The sequence below is a fragment of the Amblyomma americanum genome, chromosome 1 (assembly GCF_052857255.1).
Source record: "Amblyomma americanum isolate KBUSLIRL-KWMA chromosome 1, ASM5285725v1, whole genome shotgun sequence".
Classification (NCBI taxonomy): Eukaryota; Metazoa; Arthropoda; class Arachnida; order Ixodida; family Ixodidae; genus Amblyomma; species Amblyomma americanum.
The window spans coordinates 30793441-30809926 of record NC_135497.1 but is presented as its reverse complement, the minus strand read 5'-3'; the positions used below and the strand labels follow the sequence as shown (position 1 = coordinate 30809926).

General features: G+C 48.2%; 1 protein-coding gene across 2 annotated transcripts in view; it reads right to left on the bottom strand.

Annotated features, from left to right (window-relative positions):
- Window positions 1-3482: 3482 nt before the first annotated feature.
- LOC144112497 (mitogen-activated protein kinase kinase kinase 13-like) overlaps window positions 3483-16486 on the bottom strand; it is a 74814-nt gene continuing 61810 nt past the window's right edge. Inside the window, exons 12-13 of one of the 2 annotated variants that reach the window (XM_077645324.1) lie at window positions 16058-16256; window positions 3483-11192 (exon numbers count right to left, since the gene is read on the bottom strand). In XM_077645324.1, the coding sequence (XP_077501450.1) occupies window positions 11100-11192; window positions 16058-16256 (292 nt within the window). In that variant the 3' untranslated portion in view covers window positions 3483-11099. The remainder of the gene's footprint in view (window positions 11193-16057; window positions 16257-16486) is intronic. The other variant, XM_077645327.1, reaches the window with a different exon arrangement.

Sequence of the window (16486 nt, the reverse complement as noted above, 5' to 3'; positions counted from 1 at the left end):
TGGTCTCTTTCGCAGTTGAAGATGTCACTCCAGGACGTGGCACTTCTTTTAGCCGCATCTTCGCTACGACGCTTCCCGGGTCGTGCGGCGCGCTCTCTCTTCCTCGCTTCGTTCTGTCGTTGCGTCTCTTTCGCGCTCTCCGTAACGACTACAATACAGCGAGGCGAAGCGCGCATACATATTATATATATACCCCTCACGAGGCGACACCTCCTCTCCCTCTACCCCAGCGGAGCGAGCGGCGACGGCGGCGCCATCTGTGGGAGCGCGGCTGCGGAGTTGCTAGATAACGGCGGCTCAAGGTCGTTCGTGGGCTATGCATATGACATACGGCGCGACGAGCCGAAATGGCTCGCTGGCTGGAGTAGTAAAGCTTTCACTTTAAAACAAATGTAAACAGAATCGGCATACAAGGAGTGACCCTATGCGCACGTGTCAAACAAAAATTAGAACACTCTGGCCAGAGGAAGATAACACTTGAACACGTCCTTAATTGCGCTATCAAGGTGGGCACCCTTGAGGAAATCTAGTTCATTCTGTGACACCACTACTGAAGGCCAACTGACACAAGTGTATCCAGAATTATGCATGTTATAGGCTTCCATTATATATCTAGCCAATTGGTCCTTATGTCTAAAAAGAATGGTAGCAACTCGTAAAAGTCGTGCTATCTTCCTCTGGACAGTGTTATTTTTGTTTTGGGCACATGCGCATTTGTTCACGCCTTGTGTGTCGATTTCGTTTGTTTTTATAAGATTAGAAGATGTATATATTCTTCCTTTCCGGTAATAAATTTCAGTTAACGTCAGCGCTTGTGTTGTCTATTCTCCCCTTTGTCCGTGTTTCCTGTGCTGTTGTGAATAATGAATACGTACCAACTCGCCCAACTTTGTTCTCTTATATCTAGTTTGTACTACCCAAGATATTAGCGAAAAACTTTATTTTGTCCACGTGGTCTTAATGTGTGCAAGAAATGAAATTTGATAGCAGCTGCCCGTCACTGTAATTATACAGTGCACGCAGCTGTTCGGAGAAACAGTTGTGTGCAGTATAGAAAAATACTGTACTGTACTCATGGATTTATATTCAGTGATAAGCATTGGTATGCTGCAAACCTTGGTGCATGAAGAGCCTTGTATCATTAACCGTTATGTGAACCTTTCCAACCTTAGCATAATATTGCTGCCTGGACGGCTTTTTATACCTGGCGTTACTAATTTTCCACCAAGCTTGCATCAGGTGCGTGCAGGAGCATAGCGAACATTAAGACAACACCCAGGGAGTGCTTCGTAGAACAAAGTGCAAGACGAAAGGTATACAGTGTTTTTTATTGCATGTTAGGTCTCTTAAATGGGACTATGTTGAAAATGTGTTTTCCCGAATTAGGTTGTGAGAAAAGGTTCTGATGAGAAATAAGTAAGTCAAAATGTTTCCTGGGCTCGAGAATATTAAAGCTTTCTTAAGGAACCCAATTGCGTACTTGCGTTTTGACAAACTACTGCAAGCAAGTTGCAGTCGATCAGGTCGGCCCTGCGTCGGTGGCCTCTATGTTGCCCAGTTTTTGGCCGACGTCAGTCCCTAAGGATGGGCAAACCTTAGCAGGCAACCATGAGCCGACTGGAAAGGTTGGCCCCGTATGTCAGCCTTATGTCTGCGGCCTGTACGTTAGCCAGTGACGGTCAATCCCCAGTGTTTGGCCAACAGTGGTGGTGAACGTTGGGCGGGCCTAATTATGTTTGGCCGCAGTATGGCGGTTAGACGTACAGCGAAGGTTTTTCTATTTGGGACCACATTAGAGCAGTCTTTTATTTTTACCCAACAGCCACTCATAAGGCAGCAAACTGGGCTAGGAAGTCGCTTACTTTTGCACTGAGCACTGTGTTGACAAATTTCGACACGAGAGTACCCGGTAGTAGACACTTGATAGTCCGCGCTTCGTCAGTGTGTTGTCACTTTTCCGCGTCGGCTTCTAACACAGCGGACTATGCAGAAATTAGTGTGCTGTTTTGGTAAAGATCGAAGTTACCGCGCCTGCTCACGAGCTTGCAGTATCACCCCAACACAAGAATTTTACATGGTCCACGATAAAAGACACCGCCTCGGTGGCCACGACTACATCGAAAAGCGAACCGCATGCCTCAAGAATTCATTTCAAGGTCCAAGACAGCACGAGGTCACATACTTTCATTCAACTCTAAGCAAACATTGGTGGCCGTCCTGTGCTTTTCTGGGATGCACTTTGTCCAAAAAGTTCGCAGGTCACAATAAGATTAAAATATGAAGCATTATATCAAGGTCAGATATGTAGTAGAGCTCAGAAATTAAAGGTTCTGCGCTGATATGCACTCCACAGTTATGCAAGGAGCACTGCAGACAAGCCGCAGCTACCGAATGGCTGGATCACCGATCTCTTCCCCATGAATCTACCTGAACTATATGCGGCTCTCCAGATTGACGCAAGTGCTGCTGTCACTACTATCCAAGCTTCGATCCCAGAATCTAGTGGAACCAAACCCGCGACAGACTTTTGTTGCTGCGCTCGTTTTCTCGACCGGCTTGAGCAGCGCTAACAAGCAGTGACACCTTCCTTAAAGCGGAGCACCCCCGCCACTCGTGCCTTTCGCAGTGCACATGCACGGCAATGAATCCACGCAGGTCTTCTCAAGCCTGCCTTGTGCACACCCATGTGCATGATGGTGGTCTGGGAGCGTAAAATAAGAGTAAACATTTTTTATATATATACAAACCAGGGTAATAAATTAGATGCGCCAAAATTATGCGAGTAAATACGTATACACAATTTCCCCCTCCTTTATGAATTCCAGGTAGGCCTTTTAAGTACAATAAATTATATGCAAAATAAAATGTGTGCACATCTGCTTTTTTTCATAGCAGCGATTTATGAAGAAGCTGGTTCGATTCACAACCAATTTTTGTTATTCACGTTGGCTCCACAACAAAATATTTGGTATTCACACACACCTACTAATTGTGAAAAGCCGGCTAGTAGGGTGTGCTGTGTTTCAGTATCCTGCACCAGAGGTGTTGCTTGGGTAAGTGGCACATGGTGTGTGGCCTGGTGGGTGACAGCCCCCTTCTTTGCACTCCACCCTCAGCACCGCACCCAGTGTGGCTACACCACCCTTGGCGACGCCTGTGCTTCATAGACATGCTCCATCTGGGCCTCACTATCAAAATTCTCACATTTCCTCCTTTTATTTCTCAAGGGCCATCATTAAGCACAGCTGTTAACACAAAGATATCTCTGAATTTCCATAATGCAGGTCAGGATGTCACATTATGCAGTGTGCTCCCTCAAGTCTGCTGTGGTTCAGAAACATGTGCCAAAAGTATTCTGCAGTGCCATGTTCATGTTCCCTAATGATAAGCTGCCACCCAGTTAGTTCGGCTAAGTAATCAGAATGTGGAGTGGTGCCTCGCGCATGAGCCCTGATAAGGCTCAGATTCAAAAGCACACACGTCTTTGGCTACAATCTTTCAGCTTTAATGGTTCAGGTCTGTAGCCCACAGTATTCAATGCTCTATGCAGATGCATAAAACATGCGTTGCTGCAGCAAAAACACTGCCAATAAATAATAACTTGTTCCATGCAAGTCCGCCATAGTCCCCTGCACAGGAAAAAAAAAACAAGTCTGGTAGACAAAAGGGAATGCATTGGGTTGTTGGAGCTTACTCGTAAACACAGTGACAGTGAACTAGCATAGCTGCAGGATGGAAAAAAACAGCCCATGAACATGATAAGAGTGCTGCACAAAAATCACTACTGTCTTCCGCAACAAGCCAGAGCCCATCTAGCAGTACTGGAGCACGTCCATTCAAGCAGCGCACAAGAATCTCTGCATGTTCTACAGACAGCAAGTCAAAGAACGGTCCATGACCTGTCTGTTGTGAAAGGACCTGCCAGGCCAAGCTGTACAAAGCACTGCTACATGTGAGAGAGTACACCACTAGTAGGTCTCTCTGACCTGTCCTACCTCAAGAGCTGTGCAAAAGCCTCACCAGAGTCACATCAAGTGATCAAGTGCACCATTTACATTAGTAAAGAGACCACTGGCATAAAAAAAAAGCATTCAGAACATGGTCTGAAGCTGGCCACTTTCCTATGCACTGCTGCAAGTACCAGCTGTGGCAAACCCAGATGACTCAGGTACAGCGGGAGGATTCCACTGATGCGTGGTATACGTGAACAGTTGTTCTTCAGCGCAGGGCCCCTGCGACAATTTGTTCACGTACGATTATTACACTCCCAAGGATTCCTCATGCAATGCCAAGACCAGTGCAAGTAGAGATTCCCAAAATCGGTGCAAGCCAGCTATTCAATTCATAAAAATCAAAACACAAGCAAATGAAACAACCATGCTTCACATGTCCAGTGACAACAATGGGCACTACCAATCAGTACAGTGACTTCCAAACATACAGTGGAAGCTTAAATGCCATGTTTACTTCCCCAGAGCAGCCCACGTCCATGCTACAGGCATGCTTTATACAATGTCATCACCGTGATGTTCAGGCAGGTCAGGTTTTATTAGCCATGGAGTCATCTGATTTTTTTTAAATGTTATGTTCATGGTGCCTGTAGTTCATGCAGCAGTGCTCATTTCCAACAAAATTTAAAGTCCCTCACATTAGTGTAGCACTTTTCATTTGGTTCAAATGTTCCTTTTGAGCTTGTCTTCTAAGCAAGAAACAAGCATTAAGGAATGAAGTGCAAACTGTATGCTCAAGCAATCGCAGACGCAGTGCCAATAACACTGGCCACCTCAAACCAGCTGCCAAAAGCCATCGCTATATGGCGACACCAGGAGCCCCAAACAAGGATTTATAAACATCAATACCTCTGTGCTCTCATGACCCTGAGGCATTATACCTTATGCAAACAAATCACAGAAACGTGTGTTGAAGGGCTCTTTTATGGTGGTAACATGTCTGCAGGCCTGTTGCGACTGCTGCCAGATAAAATGTAGCTGCAGTTGGCAGCCCTATTCATAAGAACCGAGATGTAGGGGCACCCACAAGGAAGGTACCCCATGGGAGCTTTGACCAAGCAGATCCCGTCAAGCATTGGAATCCCCCTTTTCCATAGCACATTTTAGCAGGAGCTCCTCGTGTGCCTCAATGCATATACATTAAGACGCTCAACAGTCGACAGCTCACAACGAAGAATCAGAACACCGAAGCAATGACCAATACACCACTAACAAGCATATCCTACTGCTAGGAATAGCTCCACTCTCTGTGACCCACATTCAGGGTCAAAAAATAGGCTTTGCGCATTTCGAAGCAGCCAATATACCGTATTCACTCGCGTAATTTGTGCACCTTTTTTTTCTTTAAATTAAGGCTTCAAAAAGGGGTGCGCAAATTACACTGAAATTTTCTGAACACGTCCTAAAATACTTTACAAAGGTGATTATGCGCAATATATACTAGGTGATTATGCGCAATATACACTGTATATTGTGAAAGGGGGTTTGTGCACAAATAGATCAGGGGAAAGAGTTCACGGCGGGTGACACAAAACGGCGAGCAGGACGGCGGGCAGTGCCGACGGCCAGTCCAAAACCAGGTGATCTCGTGCAGCGCGGCGACGTCTTTCATTGGTGCCTCCTCTTCATCGGCGCCTGGTCAGTGATCTGCCTATGCGGCATCAGGCGTGGCCGTCATGGTTCGCTACAACGGCCCCGGGAACGAAGAGGAGCCACCCTGGCGACCTACGGGGAGGACAAGAGGAGTGGGTCGTAGTAGGTCTTCAGGCGGCTGACGTGGACGGTTTCTCGGAAGCGATGGCGCAAGTCCGAAAAGGGGTTGAGCGGCTCCACGATGTAATTCACAGGCGACGTTTGCTGGACGACGCGATAAGGGCCATGGTATTCTGTACGGAATTTTGACGACAATCCTGGTGGTGTGCCTGGAACCCAGAGCCAAACTAGGGATCCTATCGGAAAAACGTGTTGCCTGTTATTGTTATCGTGACGATGCTTTTGGCGGCCTTGGGATGCCGAGGTAAAAGAGCATGCCAACTGGCAGCATTCCTCTGCATGCTTTGCGACTTCGGAGAGGGGCGTCCACTTGGAGGCGTCAGGAGTATATGACAAGATGGTATCCATCGTGGACGACGGCTCATGCCCATACAGCAGGAAGAAAGGGGCAAAACCGGTGGTTGACTGCGTGGCGGTGTTGTACGAGTACGTCACGAAAGGAAGGACAGCGTCCCAGTTGGTCTGATCCGCTGCAACGTACATCGTGAGCATGTCTCCGAGAGTACGATTGAAGCGCTCGGTTAGCCCGTTAGTTTGGGGATGGTAGGCAGTGGTGGTCTGATGTACGATGCGACACTCGGTAAGCAGAGCTTCAACGACGTGGGAAAGGAAGACGCGGCCTCTGTCACTTAGGATCTCGCGCGGTGCACCGTGGCGAAGAACAAAATGATGCAGCAGGAACGTCGCAACTTCGCGGGCAGTAGCGGCAGGAAGCACGGCTGTCTCGGCATACCGGGTGAGGTGGTCAACGCCGACAATAATACAGCGGTTCCCAGAGACCGTACAGGGAAGCGGGACGCAAAGATCAACACCAACGCGATCGAAAGGAAGTGCCAGGCAAGGGAGTGGTTGCAATGGGTAGGTCACACGAGGAGCGGAGGTCTTCCGCCGCTGACATGCGATGCAAGATTGGACTTATTTCCGAACATAGGCGTACATGCCGTGCCAATAGTAATGCTGAGAAAGTCTTGAATGTTTTCAGCACACACCGACCCTCAGTGTGTGCACACTGAGGGTCGGTGTGGTAAGAGGCGCAAATCTGAGATTGTAAATGGCAGGGAATCGCGAGAAGCCATTGCCGTCCATCAGGCATGTAGTTGCGGCGGTATAGAAGGCCTTCCCGGAGGGCAAAGCGCGGAGCTTGACACCGTAATGTTCTTGAATGCGCAACATTTTATGACGAAGACACGGAGTCTATTAGGGAAGCAAGCCACGGGTCTTTCCGCTGCTCCGCAGGCATATTAGCGATGGTAAGAGACGAAAGTACGGGATCTGCCGCCGAGGAGCAGGCAGCATCGCTGGGAATGGGAGACAGAGACAAAGCATCGGCGTCCATGTGCTTATGGCCGGAACGCTAGATGTCAAAATCTTGAAGGCAAAGAGCCCATCGAGCGACGATAACCAGCAGAGTGCATGGTGGTCCGTAACGACGTCAAACCGGCGACCGCACAGATAGGGCCGGAATTTTGTTAGTGCCCATACAATAGCTAAACACTCCTTCTCCGTGACGGAATAGTTGGATTCAGCTTTGATGAGCACGCGACTCACATAGGCAACTACGTATTTTTCAAACCCATCTTTTCGCTGAGCCAAGACAGCTCCGAGGCAAACGCCACTCGCATTCGTATGGACCTCGGTAGGTGCTGTTGGGTCAGTGTCGGAGTATTGGTGGGGAAGTCAAAAGATGGCGCAGGGTAGTGAATGCTTCGTCGCACTCGGCCGACCAGCCAGACATGTCATTGTTTCCGCCAAGTAGCTTCGTCAGTGGCGCAATGATCGACACGAAATTGCGTACGAGGCGCCGGAAATAGGAACACAAACCTACGAAGCTTCGAAGTTGCTTGAGCGACATAGGTTTAGGAAATTTCGCTACAGCACAGAGCTTGGCCCAGGTCAGGGAGAATGCCCTCCTTGGAGATGATGTGTCCCAAGATGATCAACTTCCGAGCTGCGAAGTGGCACTTCTTGAGATTCAGCTGCAGGCCGGCGTCAGTCAGGCAAGTCAAAACCTGTCGTAAGCGTGCGAGGTGCGTGGTGAAATCGGCGGAAAAGATAACAATGTCGTCCAGGTAGCAGAGGCACATCTGCCACTTGAACTTCCGCAAGATGTTATCCATCATCCTTTCGAATGTGGCGGGCGCGTTGCAGACCGAATGGCATCACATTGAACTTGTAGAGGCCATCGGGTGTAACAAATGCTGTCTTTTCTCTGTCAGGTGCAGCCATCGGTACTTAGCAGTAGCTGGAACGTAGGCCAAGGGAAGAAAAGTACTCAGCGCCTTGGAGGCAATCAAGAGCGTCGTCAATGCGGGGAAGAGAGTAATTGTCCTTGTGGGTAATTTTGTTGAGGAGGCGGTAGTCGATGCAAAATCGGATTGAGCCATCTTTCTTCTTTACAAATACCACCGGCGAAGACCAAGGGCTGTGAGACGGACGGATGACACCACGGTGTAGCATGTCCTCAACTTGTTCACCAATCACGCGATGCTCTGCTGCCAACACACGATATGGCCGCTGTCGAAAAGGCGGGTGAGAACCGGTCTCTATGCGATGAGCGACAGCGGAAGTCCGGCCTAGAGGAGTGTGGGCGACGTCGAAAGCGGAGAGAAATGTGCGCAGAAGGGCTGAGAGTTGCGTCCGGTGGGCGGAAGGAAGAGCGTCGTCGATGGCGGCTTGGAAAGTGGTGTCAGGCAATGGATCAGGTGCCGAATCGGAATGAAGAGCGTTCATGAAGGAACGGCGGGAGGTCACGGGGGCATCCAGGTCTGAGAGAAGGTGGGCAGGTTGAATTGAACCAGGAGATACGCCACGTAGCAGGGTAAGCGGGCAAGGAGATGGATTGTTGATAAGCATCTTCGTGAGACCTCCGGGATCATCGAGAACAGCAGACGGCAGCGGCAGGTTTTTGAGGTGGACAAAGGAAGAAGACGGCGTAAATAAAACGGTGACGGCCGACGTGGCAGGACACGAGAGGGATACAAGCGCTGAAGCCTCCGGAGCGATATGGACGTCTTCAGTGACGGTAAGCTTCTGCGGACACACGAAATGGAGGTCGTCGGCTAGTTCATCACAATTTACAGAAAATTCTACCTCAGCGCAGGCGCAGTCGATCACGGCGTTATTTTTTGACAGGAAGTCCCACCCGAAAATCACGTCGTGGGAACAAGACAGCAAGACCAAGAATTCGAGACTGTACGAAATGTCAGCGATGACAACCCGCGCTGTGCATGTGGCCAAAGGTGTGATCCTCTCTTCGGTTGCAGTGCGAAGCGACAAACCAGAAAATGACGTTGTCACTTTCCGTAGGCGACGGCACAGTCTCTCATCACAATCACTGACACAGCAGCACCCGTGTCGACAAGCGCGGACACAGACACATCGTCGACAGACACCACCAGAATGTTCGTGGGAGAACGATGAGGCCTTGAACTGTTCGAAGAGTACGCAGTTTTTGCCTCTGGAACTGCGGAACTTAGTTTCCCTTGTCACAGGACGTAGGGCGACGGCGCATAGGCGACAGTGAACGGCGACGTGGGGACGGGGATCGACAGGTCATATACAGACGCTGGTCGGTGGTGTACGCTTCCGGAGGTGGAGCAGCCCGAAGCAGAAGGCGCAAACGCTGGAGGGGCGACATTGCGGCGACGACAGAGGCGGGCCCCGTGGCCGGGGAAACCGCACGAAAAGCATATAGGACAACTGTCCGGTGTACGCCAAGGGTTGTAATGTGGCGAAGAGGGAGGATGAAGCGGGGCCGCTGGTGGGACCGGTGCCAAACGCAGGACAGGCTGAATGGGTGGAAACGCCACAGGCCTAGGCCGTGCAGCGACGGTGGCGTACGTCAAGGGAGCCGCCACAGGAGTGAGGGGCTATAACATGTCGCGGCTTCGGCGTACGACAAAGGAGGAACGGAAGGAACTTCAGGCAGGGTAGGAAGAGAGCCTCGGCGACTTGTTCTCAGATGACGCGCTGAAGCGAAGACGCAAGAGGAGAGGCAGCGTCAGGATTTAGGTGGACGAGAGAGAGCTGACGAGCAACTTCTTCGCGAACAAACTGCTTTATCTGGGGTAACAGTGGTGACTGGTCGGATTAAGACGTCAAAGCCCCCAGAGACTCCAGGTGCGAGAGTGGAGAGCGAGTGAGAAGACGGCGGGCGACACAAAACGGTGGGCAGCGCCGACGGCCAGTCCAAAAACCAAGCGATCTCATGCAGCGCGGTGACGCTTCGTCTTTCATCGCCGCCTCGTCTTCATCGGCGCTTGGTCAGTGATCTGCCTATGCGGCATCAGGCGCGGCCGTCATGGTTCGCCACAATTGCTGACTATATGTGGATCCCCCATCTTGCGCCCCCTCCTGCCTCGTCCCACGTTATGTAGTTTCCGCGGGATGGCATGACGCCGTGTGCGCAGCTCAAAGCAATAAATGCGCAACGATACAATCGCTAAGCCAGCAGTGGGAGGCAAAGAAGATAACGGGTGATAAAATGGTGCCCTCGCGGGCTGCTCGGCTGACTAGCGACAAACAGAACGGCAAACGGTTCGGTAGTTCCGAATTCGGGGCGTGCGCGCACCTGTTGGGCGGGAAAGTGACCGCCAGCGCGAGCGAGCCGGGCAAATTGCACAATTCATGCTTTCGCCACTCGCACCTTTTGCAACCGCACACACGGACGTGGCCGCGCCTATCTTCCCAAGCTGCCTTGCGCGCGCCCACATAGCATACATGCTGGTGGTCTGGCGCAGCAGAGGTGCAAAATGTGCAAGTAAAACTTTTTTTTTTCACAATCCGAGTAAAAAGTTGTGGGTGCGCAAATAACGCGAGTAAATACGGTAATAGTACAACAGGTATTTCCAACCAATAGCTCACAATGAGCGCAACTGGAAGATGCAGCTTCATTCCTACTCTTTGCACTCTCTATTCTCAGGTTAACATGCCTACTCCAGGCAAAACGCTTAGATAAGACTGGCTGGCTAAAGCCAAGCTCTCCACATGGCAAGCCTCCCACCAGACCTCTGGGACCCAGCAAACACAGCTGCAATGTAATAATAAATAAGTAAAAGGGCATTATGCCATCTACCTTTTCTTGCCAGCAATCATTCTGGGGCTCAAAAGCTGTGGGATGACTGGTCCCAGAGTTGGGACTGGACCCCTTTGTTCACTTTCAAACATGTCTTGGAATGTCTGATGAGCATTGGAAAACAATGATAGTCTGAACAAAAACAAGACTGAAAAAAATACAGCTCTCAACACAAATAATGTGCGGAGGTGCTTGGCATGAAAAACCAGCATGGTCTGCTGTCTGCACTGTACACGAGGTGTCTACCAGACGGTCGTCTCTGTGTGGCCCGTCTCGCTGTTCACGTGTGACTGGCTGGGTGAGCTGTACGTGTCGCTGATGGTTGGCAACGGGTTCTGCACAGACAGGGACCACTGGTTAGCATTTCAACAAATTATTTCAGAAAGCATGCCATACTAGGCCACAGATTTTTTTTTCCCAGTCTGCATGCAAGCCAAAATTACAGGAATTTTTTTGCCCATAAGCCTAATTAATATCAGGTATATTTGCATTTACAAGAGAAAGGCATGTCAAATGTCTATAGTAGACTGCCTTCAAGGGACCAGAAAATTTGTTTGTCCCAACAGAAGTGCCCCTAAAAAAATACGTGAGCATGCTAGGTGTGTCCATACATATGTTACGTGAAAACAATGAATAAAATTGCATTTCAGTGAGAGGATAATTGCACATACAGCATTTGTTGCACTATGCATGAAGCGAGGTGAAGACTGAGAGCATAAAAAAAGCTCTCTTTATCCTACATGCAAATGGCATTGGCCTAGTTTCTTTTTCCGTACTCTTTTTTTGTCACAATGAATGCTGTTTGCACATTTTTCTTTGTTTTCCATCCTGCCCAGGGGCTTCAAAGGTGCCCAGTAGGGTAGCCTTGCATCTCTCCTATCTCGCTCCTTCTGCAGCATAGTTGTTACCGACTCCACGAGTAAGCATTCCACGCGTCTTTCCATACGCCACAGTGCATGACGCAGATATCTGGCCATCTCTGCGCCGCAATAATGCACGTTGTGACACTGCGTCAGCTGAAAATGCGGCCTTGAAATTTTTAAAGGGACACTGGGGAGAAATTGATGTTGGCTTGAATCGATAGAATACCAGTTCCCGATCACAAAAACGCCACTCTTCCTGAAAACAAAGCTCTTGTAAGGTGGAAAACAGTAAGAACCAAAATACAGGTATCGGCCCCACAGGCCAATCTCGCAAGTACAAGCGTGATGACATCAGAGGACAAGAAACGCCACCTTGTAGGAATTTTCCTTACTCCATGAGCCACAAATCTCTGAGGCTGACAAAGGAAGGTTGCACGGTTCAATATTGAAGTAAGTTTTGTTTTGAAACCGATAGTGCACTTTTATCACACAAAGAAGACAGACAAAAGACAACCTGAATGTTGAAAGCAAAGGAAACCGATGCTTGGTGGCGCCACAGGCGGCCAGGAGAGTTTCGGTTTGTTATGGCACTTCCCGTCTATGACCTTTGTGTGCCCCATGGTTTTGTTTTTGATGCACCTCGATTTACAAGCGCCGAACAGCAGAGGAACTGCAACTGCTGCTTCAAGTGCTAATTAACCTTTGAAGGAGCCTGTTAAGGCTGGTCAGATGATCGCCACGGTTGATGAAAAACAATGCTGGCACGATGGTCGTTGATCGTACAAGGCTGTTAGCAGTATAACGAGCACTTGTGTCTTCGTAAGCTTGCTCGGCGAAACGTTCCCGGCTGCAACAGACAACTTCGAACTACTTAACGGAAATCGTTTATTAGGGACGGGAGACAAGATACAAGGCAGTTAAGAAAAAATTGCTGATGGCCTAGCTCTGTTAGGCCAGGATATATGTAGCTAAAGCGCAGAGACTTCCGCATCGAAAGAGTGCATTCACTAGATGCGCTTTTATTCATGGCTCATGCTTGAGCCATGAATAATTTTGTGGCAGGCAGTGCACCTTCTTGAGTAGAAGCATTTTATGTAATGTTTTGCTTTCCTTGACAGTGCCGTGCGGACACCCCGTGAGTTCTGTTGGGAGGGATCACAGTGGTTCATGGCTGATCAAAGTTCGCCTTAAATAAAGGACACACAAAACAGTTCGTCTCAAGTGATTTTTTTTTTTTATGCATTGAGTCCTGTGGGAAACCAATCAAATGGCCTTGCATTGTTCCATCTTATCTGGGAAGTCATCTTAAACAAGTTCCTCTTAACAGGAGTCTACATGACATACACATACACATGTACTGTGGCAAAAGCAGAGTGTTGACTGCTTGAACACATAAAAAATAAGAATATAAAAGATAGTTTTAAACTTTCCCTGTGAAGACGTATCCTCAAAGGAGACCACAGAAAGCAAGGAGGTGGAACTGAATACAGTAAAAGCTTGTTAATTCGAACTTCAAGGGACCGGACAAAAATGTTCGAATTATATGAAAGCTCAAATGATCAAATGACCCCCAAAAACTGTGAAGGACTGCTTGCATCACTGTGAATTTATTTGGTAAAAGTCTGGGCAATGGCTGCCTGATTTGACATAAGAACAGCAAGGAAATGGCTATTTTTAACGCTTACATCAACACTGCATTCCACGCATACTGTTGGGAGCATCAAAGCAGAACTGCTCGAAAATCTTAAGAGCCTCCTGTATCCTTCACAGTCTGACTCAGTGGAGCTCCATCGCTAGCACGTCACACCCATCATAAGAGGTGCCGCCGTGCGTGTGGAAGCTTCATGGCACAAACAGCAAATGGCACATAAAAGTGCATACTTTTGACGCACTGGAAGAACAGAACCATGCGAATGGAAGTGAAGGAAATGGCTCTCCAACACCGATGTGGCTAGAAAAAAATATGAGAAAGAAAACACCAGCGACTGGTAATAAGTGTCCAAAACAGTGCTCATCTGGGTTAGGTTGTCTGGTAGATGCTGGCTGGTCGAGATGCAGTTGCTATGGGGCGACGTGAAATTTGGAAAAGTGAAACCAAAACTACTCAGCCTGACTGTTCTTGGAGACAGGGCTGGTCGTTTTTCGTCAAGCTTACTGTTGTGCACACATCAGAGGTGTGCGAGCGACTCTGCAGCATGGATCTCACGTTTTCAGAAGGGCTATTTTGACGATTTTGCGCCACACCAGACATACCTGGATGCAGCCTCCTTTGGAAGCCCGTTCAAATTATCCGGTGCGAGACCCGTAGTGTCTAAATTCGTGAGCGTCTGACACCATAGATTTACATGGTCGTCGGTCAGGACCGAGCAGGCAGTTTGAATTATCCGGATTTCCAAATTAACGAAGGTCGAAATTAGCTTTTACTTAATGTAGCAGCTACCCTAACAGTTATGGCCAAGATAACCTGACAACACTCAGAAACAGTCTTTTTTGCTTACCTCATAATTCGAACATTTTTTCCAACGTCTTGAAATTCAAATTAATGAGCTTTTACTGTCGTAGTCAAAGTTGCTGGAACTCATTTGTGCAGAGTCCTTTCATCCAAAACATATGAACTGGCAGCAGTGAAGTGTGTAAGACGTGTAAGGCTTCACGGAAATGGCAAGCAGAAGAAATTGGCAGTGCTTTGCAAAGCAAGGAGCTTGTACCTGTACCCGCTACAAAATGCATCGCAGCCCCGGCTGTTCTATTGCAACACCGTGAAAACTGGCATTATGATGACAGGCAAAATGCCTCTTGTTACATGCAAGCCACCACAAAGTGCATACAATAATGTATCGCGGGTTCTAAGATTGGCTTTCAGCCCTAGTCACTAGGCCTAATGACAAAAGCCAACGCTGACGGTGTGCTTGCTTCTGCCGTTTGTTGGTTCTTTCTTATTTTTACTGCCATCTTTGCTTTTTAGTTGCAGGCCCTCCACACAGTACGAGCAACACAGTTCCCACAGCAATGGTTTTGCATTTGTATCTGGACCTTGTCCCAATCTGTGCGTTCCATGGACCTGCTGAAGGCCGTACAGCAATCGAACACCGAGCTCATGAAAGCATTCACTGCCCACAGACTGTGCACATGTCAAGATTTAGAGTAGTAGCTTAAGAATGAGCCCAAAACTATTGACGCTTTCCTTCACCATACTGCCAATTAGAAGGTTTTTTCCCCGAAATTTGATTTTTCGGACTGCCTGATTTTTTGTATGGTTTTGTGGTCCCCAGAGAGCCCGAAAAATCGGTTGACGAGTGCACTCAATATTATCCAGTTTTGATATACCTAGAGGTCGGACTATTTTTGGAAATTTGGTGGATTTGTTTTTATTTCAAAATGCAAGTTTCTTTTTTTTTTGCTAATATTGTTTTCGATTAATGGAATACTGACTCTTTTCAGTGGTTTAATGTAGCTATCCTGAGTGGTCAAAGTCACTCTCGGTGTTCTTGTCAGCATGAACAGTTTGTTTACCAGTAATTGACGTTGAAATTGTAGTACTTGGAGCTGTGCTTGTGCAGAAATCGATATCACCATTAAAAGAGTAATTCAAGTTAAACAAGACAATCAGCAGAAAAAAAAAAAACGCAAGTGGGAGTTTACTTCTAAGAACTAGGTTGACATGTTATTGCCCGTTTGTCGAGCTGAATTGAGTGCGAGGGCGGGGCATCACATAGTCTGCATGTTGATCGCAGAGATGGAACTGCTGCTCAGTCATCACGGTGATCAGAAGATACTTATTCGTGACAACCCTGCACGATTTCGTGTTGATTAATCTGCTTAACCGACTAACTGCCATAAGCAGGAGACAATAGTGAATAAACAGTGCTTGGATAACAGGCAGTGGGGAGGTGGTGCTTCCCAAACTGCAGAGGTGTGTAAGCTACCAGAGCAACACCTCCAATCACACAACTGTACTTTAATCCAATAACAGTACCCTTGCAACATGCCCCTGGTTTCCTTACTTAGTTAATTTTTAACTTTGCTGCAACTCACATTCAACAGCTGGCTAGCAATGCCTTGCATGCCAAGAATACTGACAATACTGACCTTTTTCGGTTAAAACCAAATTTCGAAAACTGAATTTGGAGTACTTTTATTGGTTTAAACCTAAAAGTCCAACCCCTAGATATACCCTGGATAAATTGCGCTGTGCGTCATGCAATGCACCAACACAAGTAGCTCTGCCATGCTGTATTCTAAGCAGGCAGCTTGAGAGCCTGCAGTTATTGTGTGGCTTCCCATGGAAATGCGATTGGTGACCTCCTCTTTTTCGCAACAGAAGTAACAGGACCTACCCGCTTGAGACGCAGCGGCGGACGGCGCGGGGTGCGTCCGCAGTCACGCACATCCGGGTTGGACAGGCTGGACAGCAGCTCGGCAGGGGGACAGCTGGAGCACTCACTCGTGTTACCCTCCTCTTCCGACAGGTTGCCTTCTGAGCTGAGAGTCGAGATAGATTGACCGCTCACCGCTTGCCGCATTTTCGACAGCTGCCTGCATGTTGACCAGGAGTATGCTAAGGCTGGCACTTAAATCACAGATGGCCATTGAACACAAGATATAACAAGATCCTTGCAAAAACAAAAACTGCTTTTCTCAAAACAATATTGTAAAGAATTCAATTAGTTAATGCTAGTTTTTCAATTCCTAATTCTCCCTGTACAAAGCAGGCCTAGCTCTTCTGTACATTTAACTCTGTCTTCTTGAAGAGAGCCAAGCAACCG